Consider the following 22,714-nt stretch of genomic DNA (forward strand, 5'->3'; position numbering starts at 1 on the left):
CCAGAGCTCTCTCCTTCTACCACGTGAGGACACAGTGAGAAGACCAAGCCAAGAAGAGAGCTCGCACCAGAACCTGACCATGCTGGCACTTATCCTGGACTTCCAGCCTCCAGAACTGTGACAAAATAAATTTCTGTCATTTAAGCCATCCAGTCTAGGGTATTTTGTTATGGCGGCCCAAGCTGACTAATACAAATACCATGTAATGACAAAGGCAGAGATTGGAGTGATGCAGCTGCAAGTCAAGGGATGCCAGTGACTGATGGCCATCACCACAACCTCGGAAAAGGCAAAGAATGAGTCTACCCAGAGTCTCAGAGGGAACATGGCTCTGCCGACACCTTGATTTTGGATTTCCAGTCTCCAGAACTGTGAGAGAGTAAGTTTCTGTTGTTTTAAACCACCTGGTTTGTTGTACTTTGTTACAGCAGCCCTAGGAAACCAATACAAGTGTCATTGTAAAGTTGGTGGACGAAGGTTGGAAATGGGCAGATGACTCAACATCTTTCTTTGACTTATTTCAAGTCATAGCTGTGGTTAGGAGCTCCTCAGACCTGAAGGTTAGTCAGAAGTTAAGATAAATCCACTCCAGAATTATTATATAAGGCATGGCAGGGAATTCAATTTTCCAAAGGTCAGTTTATATCTAACATTTTCAGAGTCCATCTGCTGTATAAAACACGGTGTATCTTTGTTTTGTTAGGCAAAAATTCCTGCCAGGAAATGGGTTGTGATTTTCTTGCCCAAAGCATTTCATTTAACAATCTACCTGGTGAATGGGGAACGGCTGTGAACCAGGAATCTCCCTAAGATTGGAAATCTTACTGAAATGAGCAGGGACAAACTAGGGAATGGAAGAAAAACAGACCTTTCTATTTTTCATTTCAAATTCAGAGAAATATTTAAAGCATCAGGCATTGCAGTACCTTTCAAGTCAAGGATATGCATCTATTTATAATATTTTTCAGGGATCAAGAGGAGAATGCACATAAAGCCTTTGAAAATGCGTGTGAATAAACGTCTACGTGAACATATGGCAAGGGAGTGTGATCCTGTTAAACACTTGCTGTGTTTGGCAGGAGCAAAGAGCTAGAATGCCTGCTCACTTAGTTCTTCCCACCCCCTCGGATGTGAGTCTTAGCAGGTGGGAGGATCTGATGCATGCTTCCTGAGGTCCATGTAGGAAGGACAGATTCCAGTCACAGTTTCAATTTTGTCCAATGCCAAAGCAGTATCAGGACACAAATAGAGAGTAAATGTTATTTTGAGGATGGAGCCTGTAAAATGTGTGGAAGATGCACAGTGCCCTTCCAGTCACTGAGGAGCAACTGCATTGATGTGTTTATAGGGCTCTGTCAGTAGCTATGGGCTCTGTATTTCATAGTATTTCAGTGAGATGCCACATGCCAAATCAACCCTTCCTCCACACGCCGTTTGGCCCCTCTGCCCTTGATGACCAACTTTAGAACAAGTGCAGCTTTAGGAACTGAAATGCCCATGGCCTAAAACCCCTACCTGGAAATGGGGAAGGCTCTTTGGCACATGCTGTTTCTTTTCATTGTATACGCTTCACCTCTCTGCAATCTCATTCTTCAGGTCTCAGCTTATACATCTCCAGCTCAGGGAAGATTCACTGATCACCAGGTTCTTCTTATAGTCAGAATTTTGCACGTTTGTAATAATTCACTCAATTTTATTTATCATCATTGTTTAATACCTGTCTTTCTCACCAGATTGTATGAGGTTATTTTTTGTTCACTATAGTTTTCCTAGAGCCTACAGAATGCCTGACACATAGTAGGCATTCAATAAACATTGTTGACTAATTGGGAGTCCAGTGTACTCCTACCTGAAAAATTGCTGCCTTATGGTTCATTCTCAAAAAAATGAAGAGGGATATGGTGAAGGAGACCTAAAAAAATTTCCATAGATCTCTCGTTTTCAAAGAGCTCCTTCACATTATAAAAGGAAGGAAGGGAGGGAGGGAGGGAAGAAGGAGGGAAGAAAGGAAGGAAGGGAGGGAGGGAGGAAGGAAAGAAGGAAGTAAAGCAATTCAGTGGAAAATGGGCAAAGAATACGAAAAGGCAATTCACAGAAGAAATTCAAATAGCCAACAAATATACAAAAAGATGATCATCTAGACTAATAATTACAGAAATGAAAATTACAAACAATATTTTATACCCTCGGATTGGCAAAAAATGTAAAAGATTGATAATATTCATTGTTAGAAAGGATTTAGGGAATAGGGTGTCTCATACACTGTTGGAATTCAAAACTGTGCAACCTGTATGAAGAACACTGGTAGTACTTTTAAAATTTAAACTGTGTCTATATTTTTTATTTAATAGGGAAAAATTGAAAACCACTGAACTTCATACAATAGGGAAATGGTTAAACAAATTTTAGTACATTCCTACTATGGAATCCCTCAGCTATAGATACTAACATCAATGAAAATCTATGTAAATTTTTTTAAAAAGGAAATTGCAGAACAATATGTATAATATGATCCCAGTTAAATAAAAATACATAAAAGTATATTCTCCAACTATGAAATAGTTGGTATGAATATTATAATTATAAATAGTTGGTGTGAATTCTTTGAGACCTTTTCCCCTAAGGAAGTGAGAATGGGGGCTTTACTTTTTACAATGAACATGTACTGCTATTTTTCAAAAGAACTTTATTGGCGTATAATTGACATAAACTGCACATATTTAAAGTGTCCAATTTGTTTTGACATTGTATTTATTGGTGAAACTATCACCACAATCAAGATAATATCCATCACCCCCCAAAACTTCCTTTTGTCTCTTTGAAATCCCTCCTTCCTGCCTCTTTCCAAACCAATGCCTGTTCCCTAACTACCACTGATCTACTTTGTCACTACAGATTCATTTGCATTTTCTAGAATGTTATATAAATTAAATCATACAGTATGTACTCTTTTCTTTCTGACTTCTCTCAGTCAGCATAATTATTTTGAGATTCATTCATTTTGTTAGATGTATCAATAGTTTGTTCTTTTTTATTGCTGAGTAGTATTCCATTGTATGGATCTATCACAATTGGTTTATCCATTCACCTGTTGATGGATATTTGGATTATTTCCAGTTCTTGGCTATCACAAATCAAGATGCCATGAACATTTATGTACAAGTCTTTGTGAGAACATATGCCGCTGCTTCTCTTTGGTAAATAGCTAGCAGTGGAATGGCATAAGATAGGTGTATGTTTAGCATTTTAAGAAATTGCCACAAAGTTTTCAAAGTGGTTGTACCATTTTACATTCCCACCAGAGATGGGAGAGTGGGGTTGAGGCACTAACTGAATGGTCTCTGCACCATCATGAGGTGAGGTAGTCACAGCAACCGTCAGCTCAATGTGTAGGTTCAATCAGAGATTGCCCGGCTAAAATGCGTCTAGTCCTTTTTAGTCAGATTCCTTTGAGAATCTGATTAAGGTCATGGTCCATGTTAAGTGTAGGAAGACACACGCACACACACACACACGCACGCGCGCACAAATGCCAGGTAGGACTCATCCACATGGGAAATGGCGACGGCCTGAACAAAAGCTGTGACGCTTGGGATGGAGAGGGCTGGAGTTCAAACATACTGAAAAGTTACAATTGTTGGGACTTGGTGAGAGGGAGCGAGAAGATGGTGCCCAGGGTTTAGTGACTAGGTGATGGTGGTAACAACAGAGGGGAGGAGTAGGTCTGGCGGGAGAAAGAAGCGGTCATTTCTGACTTGCTGCATGGGAGATGCCTACGGGACACCAGAGCAAAGCCGTTTGGAAAGGGGTTGTAAATACACTTTGGGTGGAGATACAGACATCCAACAACATCTACGTTTAGAGGAAGTATCAGGTGCAGCTGTAATCTCCAAGTATAGTCAATAAATTCCTACCTTCCGGAGGAATCACTTCTACACCTCACGAAACAAACACCTGATCTGTCGCCTCGCTCAACAAAGCCCGCCCCAGAGCGTACACAACTGAGGCAATCTTGCTGACAAACCTCCGCGCGGCCCAATCCTGCGCAGGCGTTCGGCGCACGCGCAGCAGCCGCACCGCAGCCGCTCCCTTCTCTGGGCATCTGGACTCCTTTTCTCTTACGGGCCCCGCCCAGGCGGCTGCCCGTGACCTGCCTGGGCGCAGGGAACGGAAAGCCGGGAGAGGCAAGACCAGTTCAGAGCGCCATGGGGCTGTTTGGAAAAACCCAGGAGAAGCCGCCCAAAGAGCTGGTAAGGGCTACGGCGGCGGCAAACGAGCGGGTGCATTTGCGAGGGGCGTATTGGAGTTGGTAACCGACCGGATACTCTTTCCCCTCCGGCTGGCCAGGTACCGCTCGGCCCCCATTTCCGGGGCCTCCCACTTGACCGAGGGGCCGGAGGAAGAGTCTCTAAGGAGACGGCTGTAGCGAAAGAGCCCCCGTCCCTCAGTACTCCACAAGGGAGCCGAGGGCTGGAGTAGGCGCTCCTCAGCCTCGGCACAGGCACGGAGGGAGCAACGCGGTCCTGGCCCCGACACCCCTTCCCCTGCGCGCGTTGGTACGTCCCGCCCGGAACCTCTTCTTGGCGCAGGCCCCGCCCCCTCACGCCCGGCTACGGCCGCCCGCCCGCCGGGCCTGCCCCTGCCCCTGCCCTTCCCGGAGCGTTGTCCGCCGCGGACCCCGGCCCGACCGCGGAAAGGTCCAGACGCCTGGCACTTCCCCACCGCTCCCGCTGTGTTGAGACGGAGGACCTGTTTCCTCTTTACCCTGCCCTACCGCCTTATGTGGACCCTAGACACATTGATTATAGCAGGGACCCGACTCGGCAGAATGGTACCGAAGAGAACGGTGGACCTGGCTTCGAGTTCTGGATCTGCCTTTTAACTAAGATAGTGTCAGGATAACGTGTAGCGCTTAAGAGTGCCCTGCAGAGTCATTCTGCCTAAGTTTGAGTCCTGGTTCCCCACATATCCTTTGTGAGGTAGGGAAAGCTCATTTCTCTGTGCCTTAGTCTTGTTTTTCAAGTAGGAATGGTAATCGTATCAATTCAGAGTCGCTGAAGATGAAGGGATGTCAAGTTTTAGCTAGTAGTGCCAGTTAGGTTTAATTATATGTTCTACAACCTTGCTGCCCAAGTGCAGAACGGCAGCATCAGTCTCACCTGCTTGTTAGAACTGTCGGACCCTAACCAAGACCTTTTGAGTTACCATTTGAATTCTGACAAGGTCACTAGTGTTAAGTATGCGCGTTCAAGTTTGGGAAGCATTGCTTTACAACACCCAGGACGGACTTATCCATAATGGAAAAAACCCTAAAATTCTTCGTTTAATAAATGATCTTAGCTATTCAGCTCTGGCAGGAGTATTTTTATAACCAATGTTAGGCGTCATGAAATTGCTAGCACATAATATGTGTGTTAATGTTGATTATATTTGTTAATCATAGGTCCTAGAACAGTAGTTAATAACCATTCCCTCAGGCAACTTACTCAATTTTACTCCCTGGTAAAATAAAAATTGTGGAGATTAAGTGTTATGAGTGTGTGACATTACTTTGCAAACTAGAGCATTATATAGATGCACGTTTTGTGAAATGTCTGTATTCTAAGATGCTGATTATTGTAGAAGTGTATTTTTGATGTCAGGGAAAGATTATTACTTTCAGTATTTGGCCTTAGCTTTGCCATTCATAAGAAAAGATTCTGGGAAAATGGTCTTATTACTATTTAAACTGATTTCTAGTATATGTATTACTCGTATAATACTTAGACTGTTTTTTTTGATGAGGAAAATTGGCCCTGAGTTAACATCTGTTGCCAATCTTCTTCTTTTTGCTGAGGAAGATTGGCCCTGGGCTAACATCCATGCCCATCTTCCTCTACTTTATATGGGGGATGCCTGCCACAGCATGGCCTGATAAGTGGTGCTTAGGTCCATGCCCGGGATCCGAACCTGCAAACCCCGGGTCGCCAAAGCGCAGGGTGCCAACTTTACCACTACGCCACTGGGCTGGCCCCCACTTAGACTATATTTAAATGATAATATAATTGCTAAGAACACGATGTCAGTATACTTTTCCAGTAGGGTAACCTACCTGGGAAAGTAAATTAACGCTGGGAAGTCACAGGGTTGATGCATGAGATTGGATTTTAAAATATGCCTGCCAGAGAGATGTTATAAAGATGAAAGAAACAGCCAAGGAATGTATCATCTAGAAGGTAAGATAAGCATTTCAAGAGCAAGTTTGGATTGGGTACCACATCTACAGGTGTAGGAGTGCAGAGATTGGAGTGATCACCCTCAGACTGGGGTGATCAGAAATGATTTTGGCCTCCTCTGTTATGTTTTCCACACACTTCCTGCGTTGAATTGGTCCTTGATGTTTCAGTAGGATTTTTAGTATTAGATTATTTAACTGGTGCTGAAGATGCCCTGCCCGAGATTTTCTTCAAGTTCCCCTTCACAGTGCTCCAAGCTACCCTTACAGTTCTGATTATATCTTGTTCTAATTTGTCAGGAGAGTGTCTCTCTTTTTGCTTTAGGTTCAGCTTCTACCAAGCTCTCTTTATACCTCATGATTTATGACCAAGGAAAGTGTTTTGTCACCTGCCACAGTTATTTAGCATTCAGTTTGTAATTCCAGAAAGTGCTGGTAAAGCAGGGATGAGAAATACTTGTTTCTCTGTAGAGCTGCTGACACACAGGTAAAGTATTGGGAGCCGTATATGAATAAGAAGACAAGTAATAGACATCAAGCATTTTAGTTTTAGTTAATTTGGCATTTCTCTTAAGAGAGAAGGAGAAAAATTAAATGTTCAACTTTATAAAAGAAGCTAAGTAAAGGAAATAAAAAACAAGCAAGATAATGTTGGCAGAGAAGAGTTAGAAAAAGGAGAGAATTGACTAGATGCTGTAGTTTCAGCTCGGCATCTCTTGAGTTAGGATAAATTTATAGCATGCCTTCCACTGGAGACTGGAAGATGAGAGCATGTGGGTCCTAGTCCAAGCACAGGATAAACAGGGGCCAGGTGCAGCCATGCCACCATCGTGGTTGTCATTTAGGCCGTGGTGACAGGCCTAAATGGTGCTCAGGTCAAGCAAATGAGATATATTATGGTGATATTCCCAGAGCTCTGGTATATTATGCAACACAGAGTGCTAAATAAATGTTGAGTGATAAATGAGTACCAGAATAAGATTAAGTAAGGTTTAAAGTCAAGTAGTTCTAAGAGGAGCAGTGTTTCAAGGGATACTCCAGGGAAACATTAGATATATTTGGAACCTTACAGAGTAAAATCTTTGCCCCCAGGCAACTCAGACACTTTGATGGAGATATCTTAGTGGTGAAACTTGTTCTTAGTCCTAGTTAAGACTAGACTGGGTCTGCTGAGGGAACCTTGTAATCCATTTAGAAATCTATGGCTATCTTGGGATAGCAATCAAGAGGACATGAGATTCTGCTGGAAAGAGATTCTTCTCTTGGACTTGAGGTTCTGCTGGAAAATTGTGCTGTCTTTACTTAGGGACTTCACTCATTTAGCCTTTGGGAAGAGGAGTCACCATCCAGGGCATGAGTTCTTAAATCAGATGACTAATGTGTCCTTAGATTGGGTCCATTCATGGTTTTGGGATGCTATCAGATAAGGGAAGAAAATGAGAAGGGGAGATGGAGAAAAAGATAGAGAAGGCTCCATTCGCTTAGCTCATACAACAGACATTTATTGTGATATTTTGGTGTGCATTGGCTTGGACACCAGGTTTACAAAAATAAGACACTGGATGACAACTTCAAAGACTACCAGATTTACTGGGGGGAGACTGATATGTAAACAAATACATATATTTTAGAGTAAATAAGAGCAATAGAATATAAGTATGTACAAGATCTGTGATGTCACAGTGGAGGGAGTGATTAACTGTTCAGAGTGGGGAAGAGGACCTGAGGAGGAAGAGTATCTGGGTCTTGTCACAAGAGGCGTTAGCCAGGTGGTTGGGTAGGATTGGGAAAGGAGAGGCATTTCAAACAAAGTAAACTGCATATGCAAGGTGGAGAATTGTGAAACATAGGTTGGAAGAACCAGAAAAAAGTTCAGAGTGGTTGGAGGATGAAATACTGTTATATCTGAGTGGTTGCAGGAGGAGTGACGGCCGTGGTAAGATGTAAATTGGAGAGGTGGGTAGAGGGCAGATTGGTGAAGGCCTGTGTGTTATGCTTGCTAAGCATGGGAAGCATTCAAAAATAGTGGTTTGGAACAAGAATTGGAAGGAAGAGACTTAGGTATGGAGGCCAGTTAGTGGCCCAGATGAGAGATGATGCAGGTCTTAACTAAGAGTGGAAATGGGGCTAGAGAGTATAGGATGAGTTTTAGATATATTTAGGATAGACAGTCAGAATTTGCTGATCTACTGGATGTGGGATGAGAGTGCAAAGATGATTTTTAGGTTCTGTTTAACCTCACCCCTAATCAAACCTATCATCCTCCCTGACTGTTGGTGCTGTGAACTGAAATTAGGAAAATCCAGAAAGAGAGCACATTTGATGGGATGGTAATGGTGGAGGGGAAGGAGCCACAGAGCTCAGTTTTGGACAGAATTCAGGAGATCAGGGAAGACATTGGAGAAAGGGTTATCCTGGGAAAATACTTTTCTTCTTTCTCTCCTCAGCAAAATTGTAAGCTTCTTGAGAGCAAGGATCATATTTTTCTTTTTCATCTGCTGGGCCAGCATGGTATTGAACTCCCCTGATAAGAGTTAGGTGCCTGTCAGATATTTGCTTGATGAGCAGAAGTAGAGATGGTGAGAGAAAACGCTAACACATTTGAAGTATAGCCTGATTGACCATCTTCTATATATCCATCTGACAGTGATCAGAATAGGCAAATTTTGACCTAAGTTCACTTACATTTGTTGCTTTTGGCTAATTTCTAGTTTTATGTATGTTTTATATGTTGAAAGATACGCAAAATCCTAGTTTACAGAGTTTGCCTTCAGGGAGAGGAGCTAGGTAGCTGAGGGTCAAAAGTGGGAGGGGAACTTATTCACTATATACCTGTTTTAGTCTCTTCCGGCTGCTATAACAAAATACTATAGACTGGGTACACAACAGAAGTTTATTTCTCACAGTTCTGGAGGCTGGGAAGTCCAAGATCAAGGCAGATTTGGTGTCTGGTGGGGACCCAGTTCCTAGTTCATAGACGGCCATCTTTTCACTGTGTCCTCACATGGCAGAAGGGGAGAATCAAGCTTTCTAGGGTCTGTTTTATAAAGGCACTAAACCCATTCATGAGAGCAGAGCCCTCACGACCTAATCACTTCCCAAAGGCCCCACCTTCAAATAACGTTAGGGATTAGCTTTCAACGTAGGAATTTGGGAGGGACACAAACATTCTGTCTATAGCAGTGTGATTTGTATATCCTAGCCTGAGACCTGGAATCAGCCATTTCTCCAAGGATCACTGGTTTCTTCTAGTGGGAACGGTATTTAGAAACCAAAATTTAGGTGCTCATGGTGCTTATTGCTACTGGAGTGTTCTTGCTTCTAGGCCTTTTAATTGGATAGAACTAAGACGTATATTCTTTAAAACATCATGGGGGTAATTAGATACTAGGTTGTTTTGAACCAACCCTCCTGCTGAAAATAACTAGAAGAGCTAGATAAAAAGTATAACTATTTGAAATCACTGAATGCTACCAAGGGAGTGAAGAGTTGCAGAATCAAGATCCCAGAGAAGAGGGAAGCTCAGTCACATGAGCCTAATCATTTGGGACTACTTGCCTTCCAAAGAGATCCTCTAATTCCTATGCAGTGGTTGAGAAACTGAGAATTTGAATAGAAATCTTGACAGACTCTGGTTAGGGGGTTCAAAAATTGGAGTCTCAAGGATAAGGGACTGAGGTAGATCCCCAGGGCTTGTGGTTCAGACTCTGAAAGGATACACCTTAGCAGTAATAGTGAGCTGGAAATAAACAGGCTTTCACAAATACTGAAGTCCAGTTTCAAATCATCTCTGTCCCTAATTGGATCTGTTAAGCTTAATTAAGAATCAGTTGCCAGTGCTCTTAGGATAGGTGTTTTTCAGAAGCAAATGTAAGTCTCTCTGGAAGAAGATAACATCATCCAGAGACAAATTATCCTGCATATTTTCATATACGATGTTTAGAATTCAATTAAAAAATATTACGATGTTTAGAATTCAATTAAAAAAAGGAAAAAAAGACATTGATTCATAGGAAATCTTTATATATTCTGGATACAAGTCTTTATATATTATGGATACCAAGTCTGTATGAGTGCTTTTTATTTGTTACCACTTATTGGTTACAAATATCTTTTCCAAAATTGTGCCCTTTTTCCTTCCTTTAAGTGGTGTCTTACAGTGAGTAAAAGTTCTTAATTTCTATATAGATAAGAATATCAGTCTTTTCCTTTATGCTTATTGATTTTTATGTCTTGTTTAAGAAATCTTTTCCTAATCTGAAATCATAAAGGTAATTTTTTAAAGTAACACAGTTTTGCATTCTGTGTTTGTCTTCAGTCCACCTGGAATTAATTTCAGTGAAGGATGGGAACAGAAATTCAATTATTTTGTTTTTCATTTGCCTCTACACTGTTTATGGAAAATGCTCTCTTATTTGTTTTAGTTTCTTGTGCCTAGTTTGCTTGGCATGTAGTAGACTGTCTATAAATGAATTTGAGTGAAGTATATATCCTTTTTTTTTTTTTTTTAGCTGAGGAAGATTCGCCCTCAGCCAACATCCACTGCCAATCTTCCTCTTTTTGTATGTGAGCTGCTGCCACCGCATGGCCACTGACAGATGAGTGGTATAGGTCTGCGCCGGGGAACCGAACCCGGGCCACCAAAGCGGGGCGTGCTGAACTTAACCACTAGGCCACTGGGGCTGGCCCAGAATGAAGTATATATCTTGATAGTGTGAAACTCTCTGTAGATTCCTTATGGTTTTTACAGCATACTATCTAATTTACAAATTGACTTTTCTTTATACTGTACTCTTAGTGTTTGGTTTTATTTATCAATTATAACCGGTTCTCATTTATTGCTAAAATCCTATTGATGCTAAATAAATGTTTGTCAAATTTCTTTTTATCTGCTTTCAATTCCCTGTTGTTTATTGTGGTGATCTTGACAGTTATGAGACTTGTTTGATACATTGTCTTGAGCTCTTTGTCTTTGACTGTATGTTACCCTAACAGAACATTAGAATCACCTGGAAAGATTTTCGGTACTATATATCATTTGGGCTCTATTCCCAGCCCAATTAAATTGGTATTTTTTAAGTTGCCCACGTGGCTTCTATGTGCAATCAAGTTGAGAACCACTGGTCTGGAAATGGCTGGATAATTTTGGTTATTCCCATTTCTCTTAGGTAAGTTTTTATTTTGCAAAATCCCTTTTGATTTTGTAAGTTTAAAAAATTTTTTCTTTTTGAAAGATTTTATGAAACTTTTTCTCTTTGACATTTAAAAACATATAGGAAGTTCCTGTAGATTTTTGCTTAAGTATTAATCATGGCTGAAATTTTATGCCCCTCTTTCACAACGTGTATTCCATGCAGTTAAATTCAGCAGTTATTAAGCATCTGCTTTGTGCCAGACATTGTGCAAGGGCTTAGTGGATAAGAAAATGTCTTTGACCTTCTGGAGCTTATAATCTATGAGTAATTGTAAGTATAATGTGGTTTACAAAAGAAAGGAGGTATAGGGTTCTGTGTAATTATACTACAAGGGCGTTTAACCTATCCGAAGGGTCAAGGAAGACCTCCCTGAAGTAACATTTAAGCTGAGACTTGAACAAGTTCAGAGAAAATGTTCTTTATTTTCCTGACTATCGCTAACATTCGGGGAAAGAAATGTTTTCTGGCGGTTGTGTGAAATTGTTCTATCAGCTAGTTGCCACCTTCTACATAGTTATTAAATTGCTCTAATTCATGCCTCAGTGGTTCTAATTATAGAAATACTTCACCAATTATAAACATAAGGTAGAACTTATCATTTTAGGATGTTAATAAACTGGAGATTGAGCTTAACAGCATTATCCTGAAGATTTGAATTTAGGCCATTTAAGAGCAACTAATTTACTTCAATTAATTGTGGGGAAAAATATCTATTTCTTATATAATCAGTTGAGTATATTTGTGTGTGTTCTAATTCTGTTCTTTTCCATTGATCTATGTGTCTGTTCTTTGGCCAATACTACTTTTTCTTGAATACTGTAGCTTTATATTAAGTCTTGAAATTGGATAGTGGGGAATCCTCCAGCTTTGTGTTTCTTCACTATTGTGTTGGCTATTCTAGGGCATTTGCCTTTCCATATAAACTTGAGTCAGTTTGTTGATATCTACAATATAGATTCTGGTGATTTTGATTGGGATTACATTGCATCTGCAGATGACGTCAGGAAGAATTGATATCTTAATGTTCCATCTTGGAATCCATGAATATGGAATATCTCTCCATTTATTTGTATTTGATTTCTTTCGTTAATGTTTTGTAGTTTTCCACGTGTGTATCTTATACATATTATTAGATTTATACCTGGGTGTTTTATTTTTGTGCTTGGTGCTATTGTAAAATTTTTTTTTAATTTCAGATTCCAGTTGTTTATTACTAGTATGTTGAAAAGCAGTTAACTGTTGTATATTAACTTTCTATCCTACAACCTTGCTATACTTGCTTATTAGTTCCAGGGGATTTTTTTCTTTTGTTCTTTGGGGTTTTTTTAACAGAGAAAATCATGTCATCTGCAAAAAAGACAGTTTAATTGCTTTCTTCCCAATCTGTATATTTTCTTTTCTTGTCTTATTGTACTAGCTAGGACTTGTTACAATGTTGAATAGGCCTAGAGAGAGATGATATTTTTGCCTTATTCCCAATCTTAGGGGGATAGCTTCTAATTTCTTACCATTAATTATGGTATTACCTGTAGTTTTGGCTATTTTTTGGCAGATTTTTTAAAATTAAATTGAGGAAGTTTCCCTTTATTTAGGTTTGCTGAGGGTTTTTATTGTGAGTCTGTTGGATTTTGTCAAATGCTTTTTCTGTGTCGATTCATATGATTTTTTTATTTAGCCTGTTGATGTGGTGGAGTTACAGTGATTGATTTTTGAATGTTGAGCCAGCCTTGCATACCTGGAATAAATCCCAGTTGGTCATGGTTTATAATTCTTTTTATATATTTTTGCGTTTAATTTGCTGACATTTTATTGAGGATTTTTGTGTCTATGTTAATGAGAAATATTGGTCTATAGTTTTTCTTTCTTGTAATGTTTCTATCTGGTTTTGTTATTAGGATAATGCTGGCCTTATAGAATGAGTTAGGAAGTATTCTCTCTTAGATTTTCTCGAAGATTTTATAGAGAATTGTTATCATTTCTTCCTTAAATGTTTGGTAGAATTCACCACTGAAACCATCTGGGCCTGATGCTTTCTTTGTTGGAAGGTTATTGATTATTGATTCAGTTGCTTTAATGTTGGTCTATTCAGATAATCTGTTTCTCCTTGTATGAGTTTTAGTAGTCGTTCAAGTAATTGGTCCATTTCATCTAAATTAACAAATTTGTGAGCATAGAGTTGTTCATAGTATTCCTTTATTATCCTTTTACTCTCCATGGAATCAGTATTGATGACCCCTCTTGCATTTCTGATGTTGGTAATTGTGTCTTCTCTGTTTTTTCTTGGTTAGGCTAGCTAGAGGCTCATCAATTTTATTGATCTTTTCAAAGAGCCAGATTTTGGCTTCATTGATTGTCTCTATTATATTCCTTTTTTTATTTCATTGATTTCTCAAATTTTTATTATTTTTTTTCTGCTTCTTTTAGGCTCTTCTTTTTCTAGTTTTCCAAGGTAGAATCTTAGATTATTGATTTAGATCTCTATTCTTTTCTAATATATACATTTAATGCTATAAATTTCCCTCTGAGCAATACTTTTGCTGCACCCTACACATTTTGGTAAATTGTATTTTATTTTCAGTTTTATTCAAAATATTTTAAAATTTCTCTTGAAACTTTTTCTTTAACCCGTGTGTTATTTAGATGTGTGTTGTTTAATCTCCAAATATTTGGATTTTCCTACTGTCTTTCTGTTACTGATTTCTAGTTTAATTCCATTGTGGTCTCAGAATATAGTTTGTATGGTTTCTGTTCTTTTAAATTTGTTAGAATGTTTGTTAAGGCCCGGAAAGGGGTCTGTCTTGAGGAGTATTCCATGTGAGCTTGAAAAGTATATGTATTCTGCTGTTGTGGGACACAGTATTCTATAAATGTCAATTAGATCATGTTAATTGATAGTGCTGCTCAGATCAGCTATATCCTTACTGATTTTTTGCCTGTTCCATCTGTCAGTTACCTAAAGAGAGGTGTTGAAGTCTCCAGCTATAATAGTGGATCTGTTCTTTTCCCATTTGAGTTCTATCAGTTTTTGCCTCATATATTTTGATGCTCTGTTATTAGGTGCGTGCACATTAAGGATTGTTATGTCTGTTTGTTGAATTGTGTATCATTATGTAATGATTATCTTTAGCTCTGATAAGTTTCCTTGTTCAGAAGTCTACTTTGTCTTAATATTGCTACTCTCCCTTTCTTCCTTCCTCCCTCCCTCCCTTCCTTCTTTGTTTCTTTCTTTACTTCTTTCTTTTTATTGAGGTAAAATTCATATAACGTAAAATGAACTACTTTATCCTTAACAGTTGAGTAGTATTTGGCACATTCATAACATTGTGCCACCACCACCTTTATCTAGTTCCAAAACATTTTCATCACTCCAAAATAAAACCCCATGCCTTCTAAGCAGTTACTGCCCATTCTCTTCTCTGCCCAACACCTGGCAGCTACCAATCTGCTTTCCTCTTCTAGTATTTCTTATAAATGGATGATACAATATGTGGCCTTTTATGTCTTCTTTGACATAAATGGCTTCTTTCATTTAGTATAATGTTTTCAAAGTTCATCTATGATGTAACTGGTACTTGTTTCCTTTTTATAGCTGAATAATATTCCTTTGTATGTATGTAAACCGTAACTCATTTATCTATTCAGCCATTGATGGACATTTGAGCTGTTTCAACTTTTTAGCTATTGTGTATAGTGCTGCTATGATCATTCATGTACAAGTATTTGTTTGAGTACCTATTTTCAATTCTTTTGGGTATATACCTAGGAGTAGAATTGTTGGATCATATGCTAGTTCTTTATTTACGTTTTTTTTTAATTGATGTTTTAATAGTTTATAACATTGTGAAATTTTGGGTTGTACATTTTTGTTTGTCCGTCACCATATATATGTCTCCCTTCACCCCTTGTGCCCACTGCCTACCCCCATTACCCCTGGTAACCACAATACAGTTTTCTCTGTCCATGTGTTGGTTTATATTCCACATATGAGTGAGATCATGCAGTGTTTGTCTTTCTCTTTCTGGCTTACTTCACTTAACACCATACCCTCCAGGCCCACCCATGTTGCAAATGGGACGATTTTGTCTTTTTTTTATGGCTGAGTAGTATTCCATTGTATATATATACCACATCTTCTTGATCCAGTCGTCAGTTGCGGGACACTTAGGTTGCTTCCACTTCTTGGCTATAGTGAATAATGCTGCAATGAACATAGGGGTGCATAAGCCTCTTTGGATTGTTGATTTCAGGTTCGTTGGATAGATTCCCAGTAGTGGGATAGCTGGATCCTAGGGTATTTCTGTTTTTAATTCTTTGAGGAATCTCCATACCGTGTTCCATAAAGGCTGCACCAGTTTGCATTCCCACCAGCTGTATATGTGGGTTCCTGTTTCTCCACATCCTCTCCAACATTCGTTGTTTTTTGTCTTGCTGATTATAGCCATTCTAATGGGCGTGAGGTGATATCTTAGTGTTGTTTTGATTTGCATTTCCCTGATGATTAGTGATGTTGAACATCTTTTCATATGCCTGTTGGTCATCTGTATATCGTCTTTGGAGAAGTGTCTGTTCATTTTCTCTGCACATTTTTTGATCGGGTTGTTTGTTTTTCTGTTGTTCAGTTGTGTGAGTTCTTTATATGTTATGGAGATTAACCCCTTGTCAGATATATGTTTTGCAAATATTTTCTCCCAGCTGGTGGGTTGTCTGTTCATCTTGATTCTGGTTTCGTTTGTCTTATAGAAGCTCTTTAATCTGGTAAAGTCTCACTTGCTTATTTTTTCTTTAGTTTCCCTAGTCTGGGTAGGCATGTCATCCGGAAAGATTCCTTTATGACCAATGTCAAATGGTGTGTTGCCTATATTTTCTGCTATGAGTTTTAAAGTTTTTTCCCCCCCCCAAAGCCTCAGTAGATAGTTGTACATCATAGTTGCACATCCTTCTAGTTGCTGTATGTGGGACGCGGCCTCAGCATGACTGGAGAAGTGGTGCGTTGGTGCACGCCCGGGATCCGAACCCGGGCCGCCAGCAGCGGAGCGTGAGAACTTAACCGCTAAGCCACGGGGCCAGCCCTCTTCTATGAGTTTTATAGTTTCAGGTCTCACCTTCAGGTCTTTGATCCATTTTGAGTTAATTTTTGTGAATGGTGGTAGTGGATGGTCCGTTTTCATTCTTTTGCATGTGGCTGTCCAGTTTTCCCAGCACCATTTATTGAAGAGACTTTCCTTTCTCCGTTGTATGTACTTAGCTCCTTTGTTGAAAATTAGCTATCTGTATATGTGTGGTTTTATTTCTGGGCTTTCAATTCTGTTCCATTGATCTGTGTGTCTGTTTTTGTACCAGTACCATGCTGTTTTGATTACTATTGCTTTGTAGTATGTTTTGAAGTCAGGGATTGTGATGCCTCCAGCTTTGTTCTTTTTTCTTAGGATTTCTTTAGCTATTTGGGGTCTTTTGTTGCCCCATATGAGTTTTAGTATTCTGTTTTCTATTTCCGTGAAGAATGTCATTGGGATTCTGATTGGGATTGCATTGAATCTGTAGATTGCTTTAGGTAATATAGACATTTTAACTGTGTTTATTCTTCCAATCTATGTGCATGGGATGTCTTTCCATTTCTTTATGTCATCATCGATTTCTTTCAATAATGTCTTGTAGTTTTCATTGTATAGGTCTTTCACCTCCTTGGTAAGATTTATTTCTAGATATGTTATTCTTTTTGATGCAAGTTGAATGGTATTATCTTTTTGAGCTCTCGTTCTGTTAGTTCGTTATTAGCATACAGAAATGCAACTGATTTTTGTAGATTGATTTTGTACGGTGCGACTTTGCTCTAGTTGTTGATTATTTCTAATAGTTTTCCAAGGGATTCTTTAGGGTTTTCTATATATAAAATCATGTCATCTGCAAATAGTGAGAGTTTCACTTCTTCGTTGCCTTTTTGGATTCCTTTTATTCCTTTTTCTTGCCTAATTGCTCTGGCCAAAACCTCCAGTACTGTGTTGAATAGGAGTGGTGAGAGTGGGCAGCCCTGCCTCGTTCCTGTTCTCGGAGAAATGGCTTTCAGTCTTTCCCCGTTGAGTATGATGTTGGCTGTGGGTTTGTCATAGATAGCCTTTGTTTTGTTGAGGTGCTTCCTTTCTATACCCATTCTGTTGAGAGTTCTTATCATAAATGGATGTTGCATCTTGTCAAATGCCTTCTCTACATCTATTGAGATGACCATGTGGTTTTTATTCTTTGTTTTGTTGATGTGGTGTATCACGTTGATTGATTTGCAGATGTTGAACCATCCCTACGTCCCTGGTATAAATCCCACTTGATCATGGTGTATGATCTTTTTAATGTATTGTTGTATTCAGTTTCCCAATATTTTGTTGAGGATTTTTGCATCTGTGTTCATCAGCAATATTGGCCTGTAATTTTCCTTCTTTGTATTGTCTTTGTCTGGCTTTGGTATCAGGGTGATGTTGGCCTCGTAGAATGATTTAGGAAGTGTTCCATCTTCCTCTATTTTTTGGAATAGTTTGAGAAGCATGGGTATTAAATCTTCTTTGAATGTCTGGTAAAATTCACTGGAGAAGCCATTGGGTCCTGGACTTTTATTTTTTGGGAGGTTTTTGATTACTATTTCAATCTCTTTACTTGTGATTGGTCTATTCAGATTCCCCACTTCTTCTTGGTTCGGTTTTGGGAGGTTGTATGAGTCTAAGAATTTATACATTTCTTCTAGATTGTCCAATTTGTTGGCATATAATTTCTCATAATATTCTCTTATAATCCTCTGTATTTCCATGGTATCCATTGTAATTTCTCCTCTTTCATTTCTAATTTTATTTACTTGAGCCTTTTCTGTTTTTTTCATAGTAAGCCTGGCTAAAGGTTTGTCGATTTTGTTTATCTTCTCAGAGAACCACCCCTTTGTTTCATTAATCCTTTCTACTGTTTTTTTGGTCTCAATTTCATGTATTTCTGCTCTGATTTTTATTATTTCTTTCCTTCTTCTGACTTTGGGCTTTGTTTGTTCTTCTTTTTCTAGTTCTGTTAGGTGTAATTTGAGGTTGCTTATTTGGGCTTTTTCTTGTTTGTTAAGGTGGGCTTGTATCACTATGAGTTTCCCTCTCAGGACCCCTTTTGCTGCATCCCATATGGTTTGGTATGGCATATTTTCATTTTTGTTTGTTTCCAGATAGTTTTGATTTCTCCTTTAATGTCATCAATGATCCATTGGTTGTTCAGTAGCATGTTGTTTAATCTCCACATTTTCGTCACTTTCCCAGTTTTTTTCTCGTGGTTGATTTCCAGTTTCATAGCATTATGGTCCGAAAAGATGCTTGTTATGATTTCAATCTTCTTAAATTTATTGAGGCTTGCTTTGTTTCCCAACATATAGTCTATCCTTGAGAATGTTCCATGCGCGCTTGAGAAGAATGTGTAGTTAGCTGTTTTTGGATGGAGTGCTCTGTATATGTCTACTAGGTCCATCTTGTCCAGTTTTTCATTTAAGTCCACTATTTCTTTATTGACTTTTAGTCTGGATGATCTATCCATTGATGTAAGTGGGTTATTAAGATCCCCTACTATTATTGTGTTGTCGTTAATGTCTCCTTTTAGGTTTGTTAATAGTTGCTTTATGTACATTGGTGCTCCTGTGTTGGGCGCATATATATTTATAAGTGATATGTCTTCTTGGTGGGATGTCCCTTTTATCATTATGTATTTCCCTTTTTTGTCTCTCTTAACCTGTTTTATCTTGAATTCTACTTTATCTGATACGAGTATGGCAACACCTGCTTTCTTTTGTTTGCCATTAGCTTGGAGTATTGTCTTACATCCTTTCACTCTGAGCCTGTGCTTGTCTTTAGAGCTGAGATGTGTTTCCTGGAGGCAGCATATTGTTGGGTCTTGCTTTTTAATCCATCCTGCCACTCTGTATCTTTTGATTCGAGAGTTCAGTCCATTTACATTTAGGGTAATTATTGATATATGAGGGCTTAATGTTGCTGTTTTGTCACTTATTTTCTGGTTCTTTTGAATTTCCTTTGTTTCTTGTCCCATTTGTTTCAGACTGCCAATTCAGTTTGGTTGTTCCAAACTGAAGAGTCTTATGATTCTTTTAGTTTTCTCTTTGTTTATCATATGTGATTTTGTTTTGATTATTTGTTTAGTGGTTACCTTAGGTTTGTATAAAAAATCTTATGTATGAGATAGTCCGTTATCTGATGGCCTCTTATTTCCTTATACTAAGTCAATTCAATCACTTTCCTCTTTCCCTTCTAAGTTCTTGTTATACCTTATTCTATTTTGGGTTGTGGGTGTGTGTTTACAGTGATGAGGTTATATTTATTTTTGGTGAATTCCTTCCTTTGATCTTAGATTTTGGTATTTAAGTCGTTGCTAACCTATTCTGATAAAGATCTATTTTTCTGATTTTTCCACCTATTTTTCTCCTTGCTGCAAGCTTTGTATTCCCTTTCTTTTCTTTTTTTCAGGCCTGAGGGCCTTCTTGCATATTTCTTGTAGTGGGGGTCTCGTGGCCATGAACTCCCTTAGCTTTTGTTTATCTGGGAAAGTTACTATTTCTCTATCATATTTGAAGGAAATTTTTGCTGGATAGAGTAGTCTTCGCTGAAAGTTTTTGTCTTTCAGTATTTTGAATATATCATTCCAGTCTCTCCTAGCCTGTAAAGTTTCTGTTGAGAAATCTACTGAGAGCCTGATGGGAGTTCCTTTGTATGTTATTTTTTGTTTTTGTCTGGTTGCCCTTAATATTGTTTCTTTGTCACTGACTTTAACCAGCCTTACCACTACATGTCGTGGAGTGGGCCTCTGCTTGTTGACGTATTTAGGTGACCTGTTGGCTTCACTTACTGGTATTTCCTCCTCCTTCCCCAGATTTCGGAAGTTCTCAGCTATTATTTCCTTGAATAGGCTCTCGGTTCCTCTTTGCCTCTTTCCCCCCTCAGGAATGCCTATAATTCTTACGTTACATTTCCTAATAGAGTCAGATATTTCTCGGAGACTTTCTTCATTTCTTTTTGGCCTTAGTTTTCTCTTCTCTTCCATCTGGAGCATATCTCTATTCCGGTCCTCTATAATGCTAATTCTTTCCTCCATATTGTCATCTGTTGTTTAAAGATTCCAGATTCTCCTTTATCTCCTCCATTGTGTTCTTCATCTCCATCAGTACTGATTGGTTTTTCTTTGTGATTTCAATCTCTTTTGTGAAGAAACTCCTAATCTCATTGAATTGTTTGTCTGTGTTATCTCGTATTTCTTGAGTTTTTTTATGATAGCTGTTTGAAATCTCTGTCGTTTAGGTTATGGATTTCTGTGTCTTCAGGGTTGGTTTCTGGGTGCTTGTCATTTTCCTTCTGGTCTGGTGATTTCATGTACCTTTGCATTGTGGTTCCTGTATTGGCTTTCTTTTCCTCATCCTGGAAATATCTCTTGCGATTTCCACCTGCTGCCACGGTGTGGGGGTTAAGGGCTGTGTAATCTGAGCCCCCTGTGCTCCGCCCTGGCTGTTCGCTGCGATCCGCCAGCCGCTTGGTGTGGTCTGGTCGGCTGAGCTGCAATGTCTGACATTTGGGGGGGGGGGCTCTCTCTTTTGCCCACTGGGTCCCTGGCATGGGAGGCTTCTCGCTCGCCCCTCGTTATCTGCTCTCCTGGGGTGCTCAGACGTTGATGGTACCCCTGTAGCAGTTCTGAGTCCTCTGTGTGGGAGTTTCCCTCTGGCTGAGAGAGCCTGAAAAGCTTGGTTTCCCCACAGAGGGCCGCCCCTCCCCCCTCTCTGGGAGCCTCACGGACCGGGATCGCTGATTTGATGGGGAGGGAGAGGAGTTCTCCTTACCTCTCCCCACTTCCTCTGGGGGCCCAGCACGTTCCTCTCTTAGATGTGTGGCAGTGTGGATCTTTCCGATCATGCTTTTTGCTGTCTAGGAGTCCGTTGTTGGTCTGTGACTGTTCCTTTTGTTGTATCTTATTTGGGGAAGAGTTTATGGGAAAGCTTACTCTGCCATGACGCTGACGTCACTCTCTTTATTTACCTTTTTGAAGAATTCCCAAACTGTTTTTCACAGTGGTTTCACCATTCTGCATTCCCACCAGCAATGTACAACAGTTCATATTTCTCTACATTCTTGCTGACACTTATTTTTTTGAATATAGCCAATTTTTTGATTCTAGCCAATCTGCTGGATGTGAAGTGGTATCTCGTGATTCTAGCCAATCTTCTGGATGCAAAGTGGTATCTCATGGTTTTAATTTCATTTCCTTAATGACCAATGAAGTTGAATATCTTTTCATGTGCTTGGTGGCCTTTTGTATATCTCCTTTGAAGAAACGTCTATTTGCATCCTTTGCTGGTTTTTTTTGTGTGTGTGTGTGAGGACGATCAGCCCTGAGCTAACATCTGCCAATCCTCCTCTTTTTGCTGAGGAAAACTGGCCCTGGGCTAACATCCGTGCCCATCTTCCTCCACTTTATATGGGACGCCGCCACAGTATGGCTTGGCAAGCAGTGTGTCAGTGTGCGCCTGGGAACCAAGCCGGCAAACCCTGGGCCGCCACAGCAGAGCACGCCCACTTAACCGCTTGCGCCACTGGGCCGGCCCCCTTTGCTGGTTTTTTGATTGGGCTGTCTTTCTGTTGTTGAGTTGTACAAGTTCTTTATATATTCTGATAGTAGACCTTCATCAGATATATGATTTGCAAATGTTTTCTCTCATTGTATATGTTATCTTTTCATTTTCTTGGTAATATATATATATATATTTTTTTGCTGAGGGAGATCAGCCCTGAGCTAACATCCATGCCCATCTTCCTCCACTTTATGTGGGACGCCACAGCATGGCCTGACAAGTGGTTCATTGGTGCATGCCTGAGATCCAAACCCAGGCCACCAGCAGCGGAGCGTGCGCACTTAACCACTACACCATGGGGCCGGCCCCGATAATATCTTTTGCTGCACAGAAGTTTTTAATTTTGATGAAGTTCAGTTTATGTATTTTTTGAATGTTTTGCTCATGCTTTTGGGACATTTCTAATTATTCATTTCCAAATCCAAGATTATGATTTATCTCTATATTTTCTTCTAAGCGTTTTATAGTTTTAGCTTCTATATTTAGGTTTTTATTCATGTTGAGTTAATTTTTATATAAGATGTGAGGTAGGAATAGAGCTTGGTTTTGATTCGTGTTTGCATCGTACATCTTTCCATCCCTTTACTTTTAACTTTGTCTTAATATTTAAATGAGTTTCTTTTATAGGCATTATATTGGTTTTTTTATTCCATTCTACACTCGGTC

The 22,714-nt window shown here is 39.5% G+C and overlaps 1 protein-coding gene across 2 annotated transcripts in view; it reads left to right on the forward strand.

Moving 5' to 3' along the window:
- Positions 1–4,102: 4,102 nt before the first annotated feature.
- CHMP3 (charged multivesicular body protein 3) overlaps positions 4,103–22,714 on the forward strand; it is an 86,796-nt gene continuing 68,184 nt past the window's right edge. Inside the window, exon 1 of one of the 2 annotated variants that reach the window (XM_058550755.1) lies at positions 4,103–4,250. Coding sequence is in view for 1 of the 2 variants with exons in the window: in XM_058550754.1 (XP_058406737.1) it covers positions 4,206–4,250 (45 nt within the window). In the remaining variant the exon portion in view is untranslated. The remainder of the gene's footprint in view (positions 4,251–22,714) is intronic. The other variant, XM_058550754.1, reaches the window with a different exon arrangement.

Source organism: Diceros bicornis, chromosome 12, assembly GCF_020826845.1.
Source record: "Diceros bicornis minor isolate mBicDic1 chromosome 12, mDicBic1.mat.cur, whole genome shotgun sequence".
Lineage (NCBI taxonomy): Eukaryota > Metazoa > Chordata > Mammalia > Perissodactyla > Rhinocerotidae > Diceros > Diceros bicornis.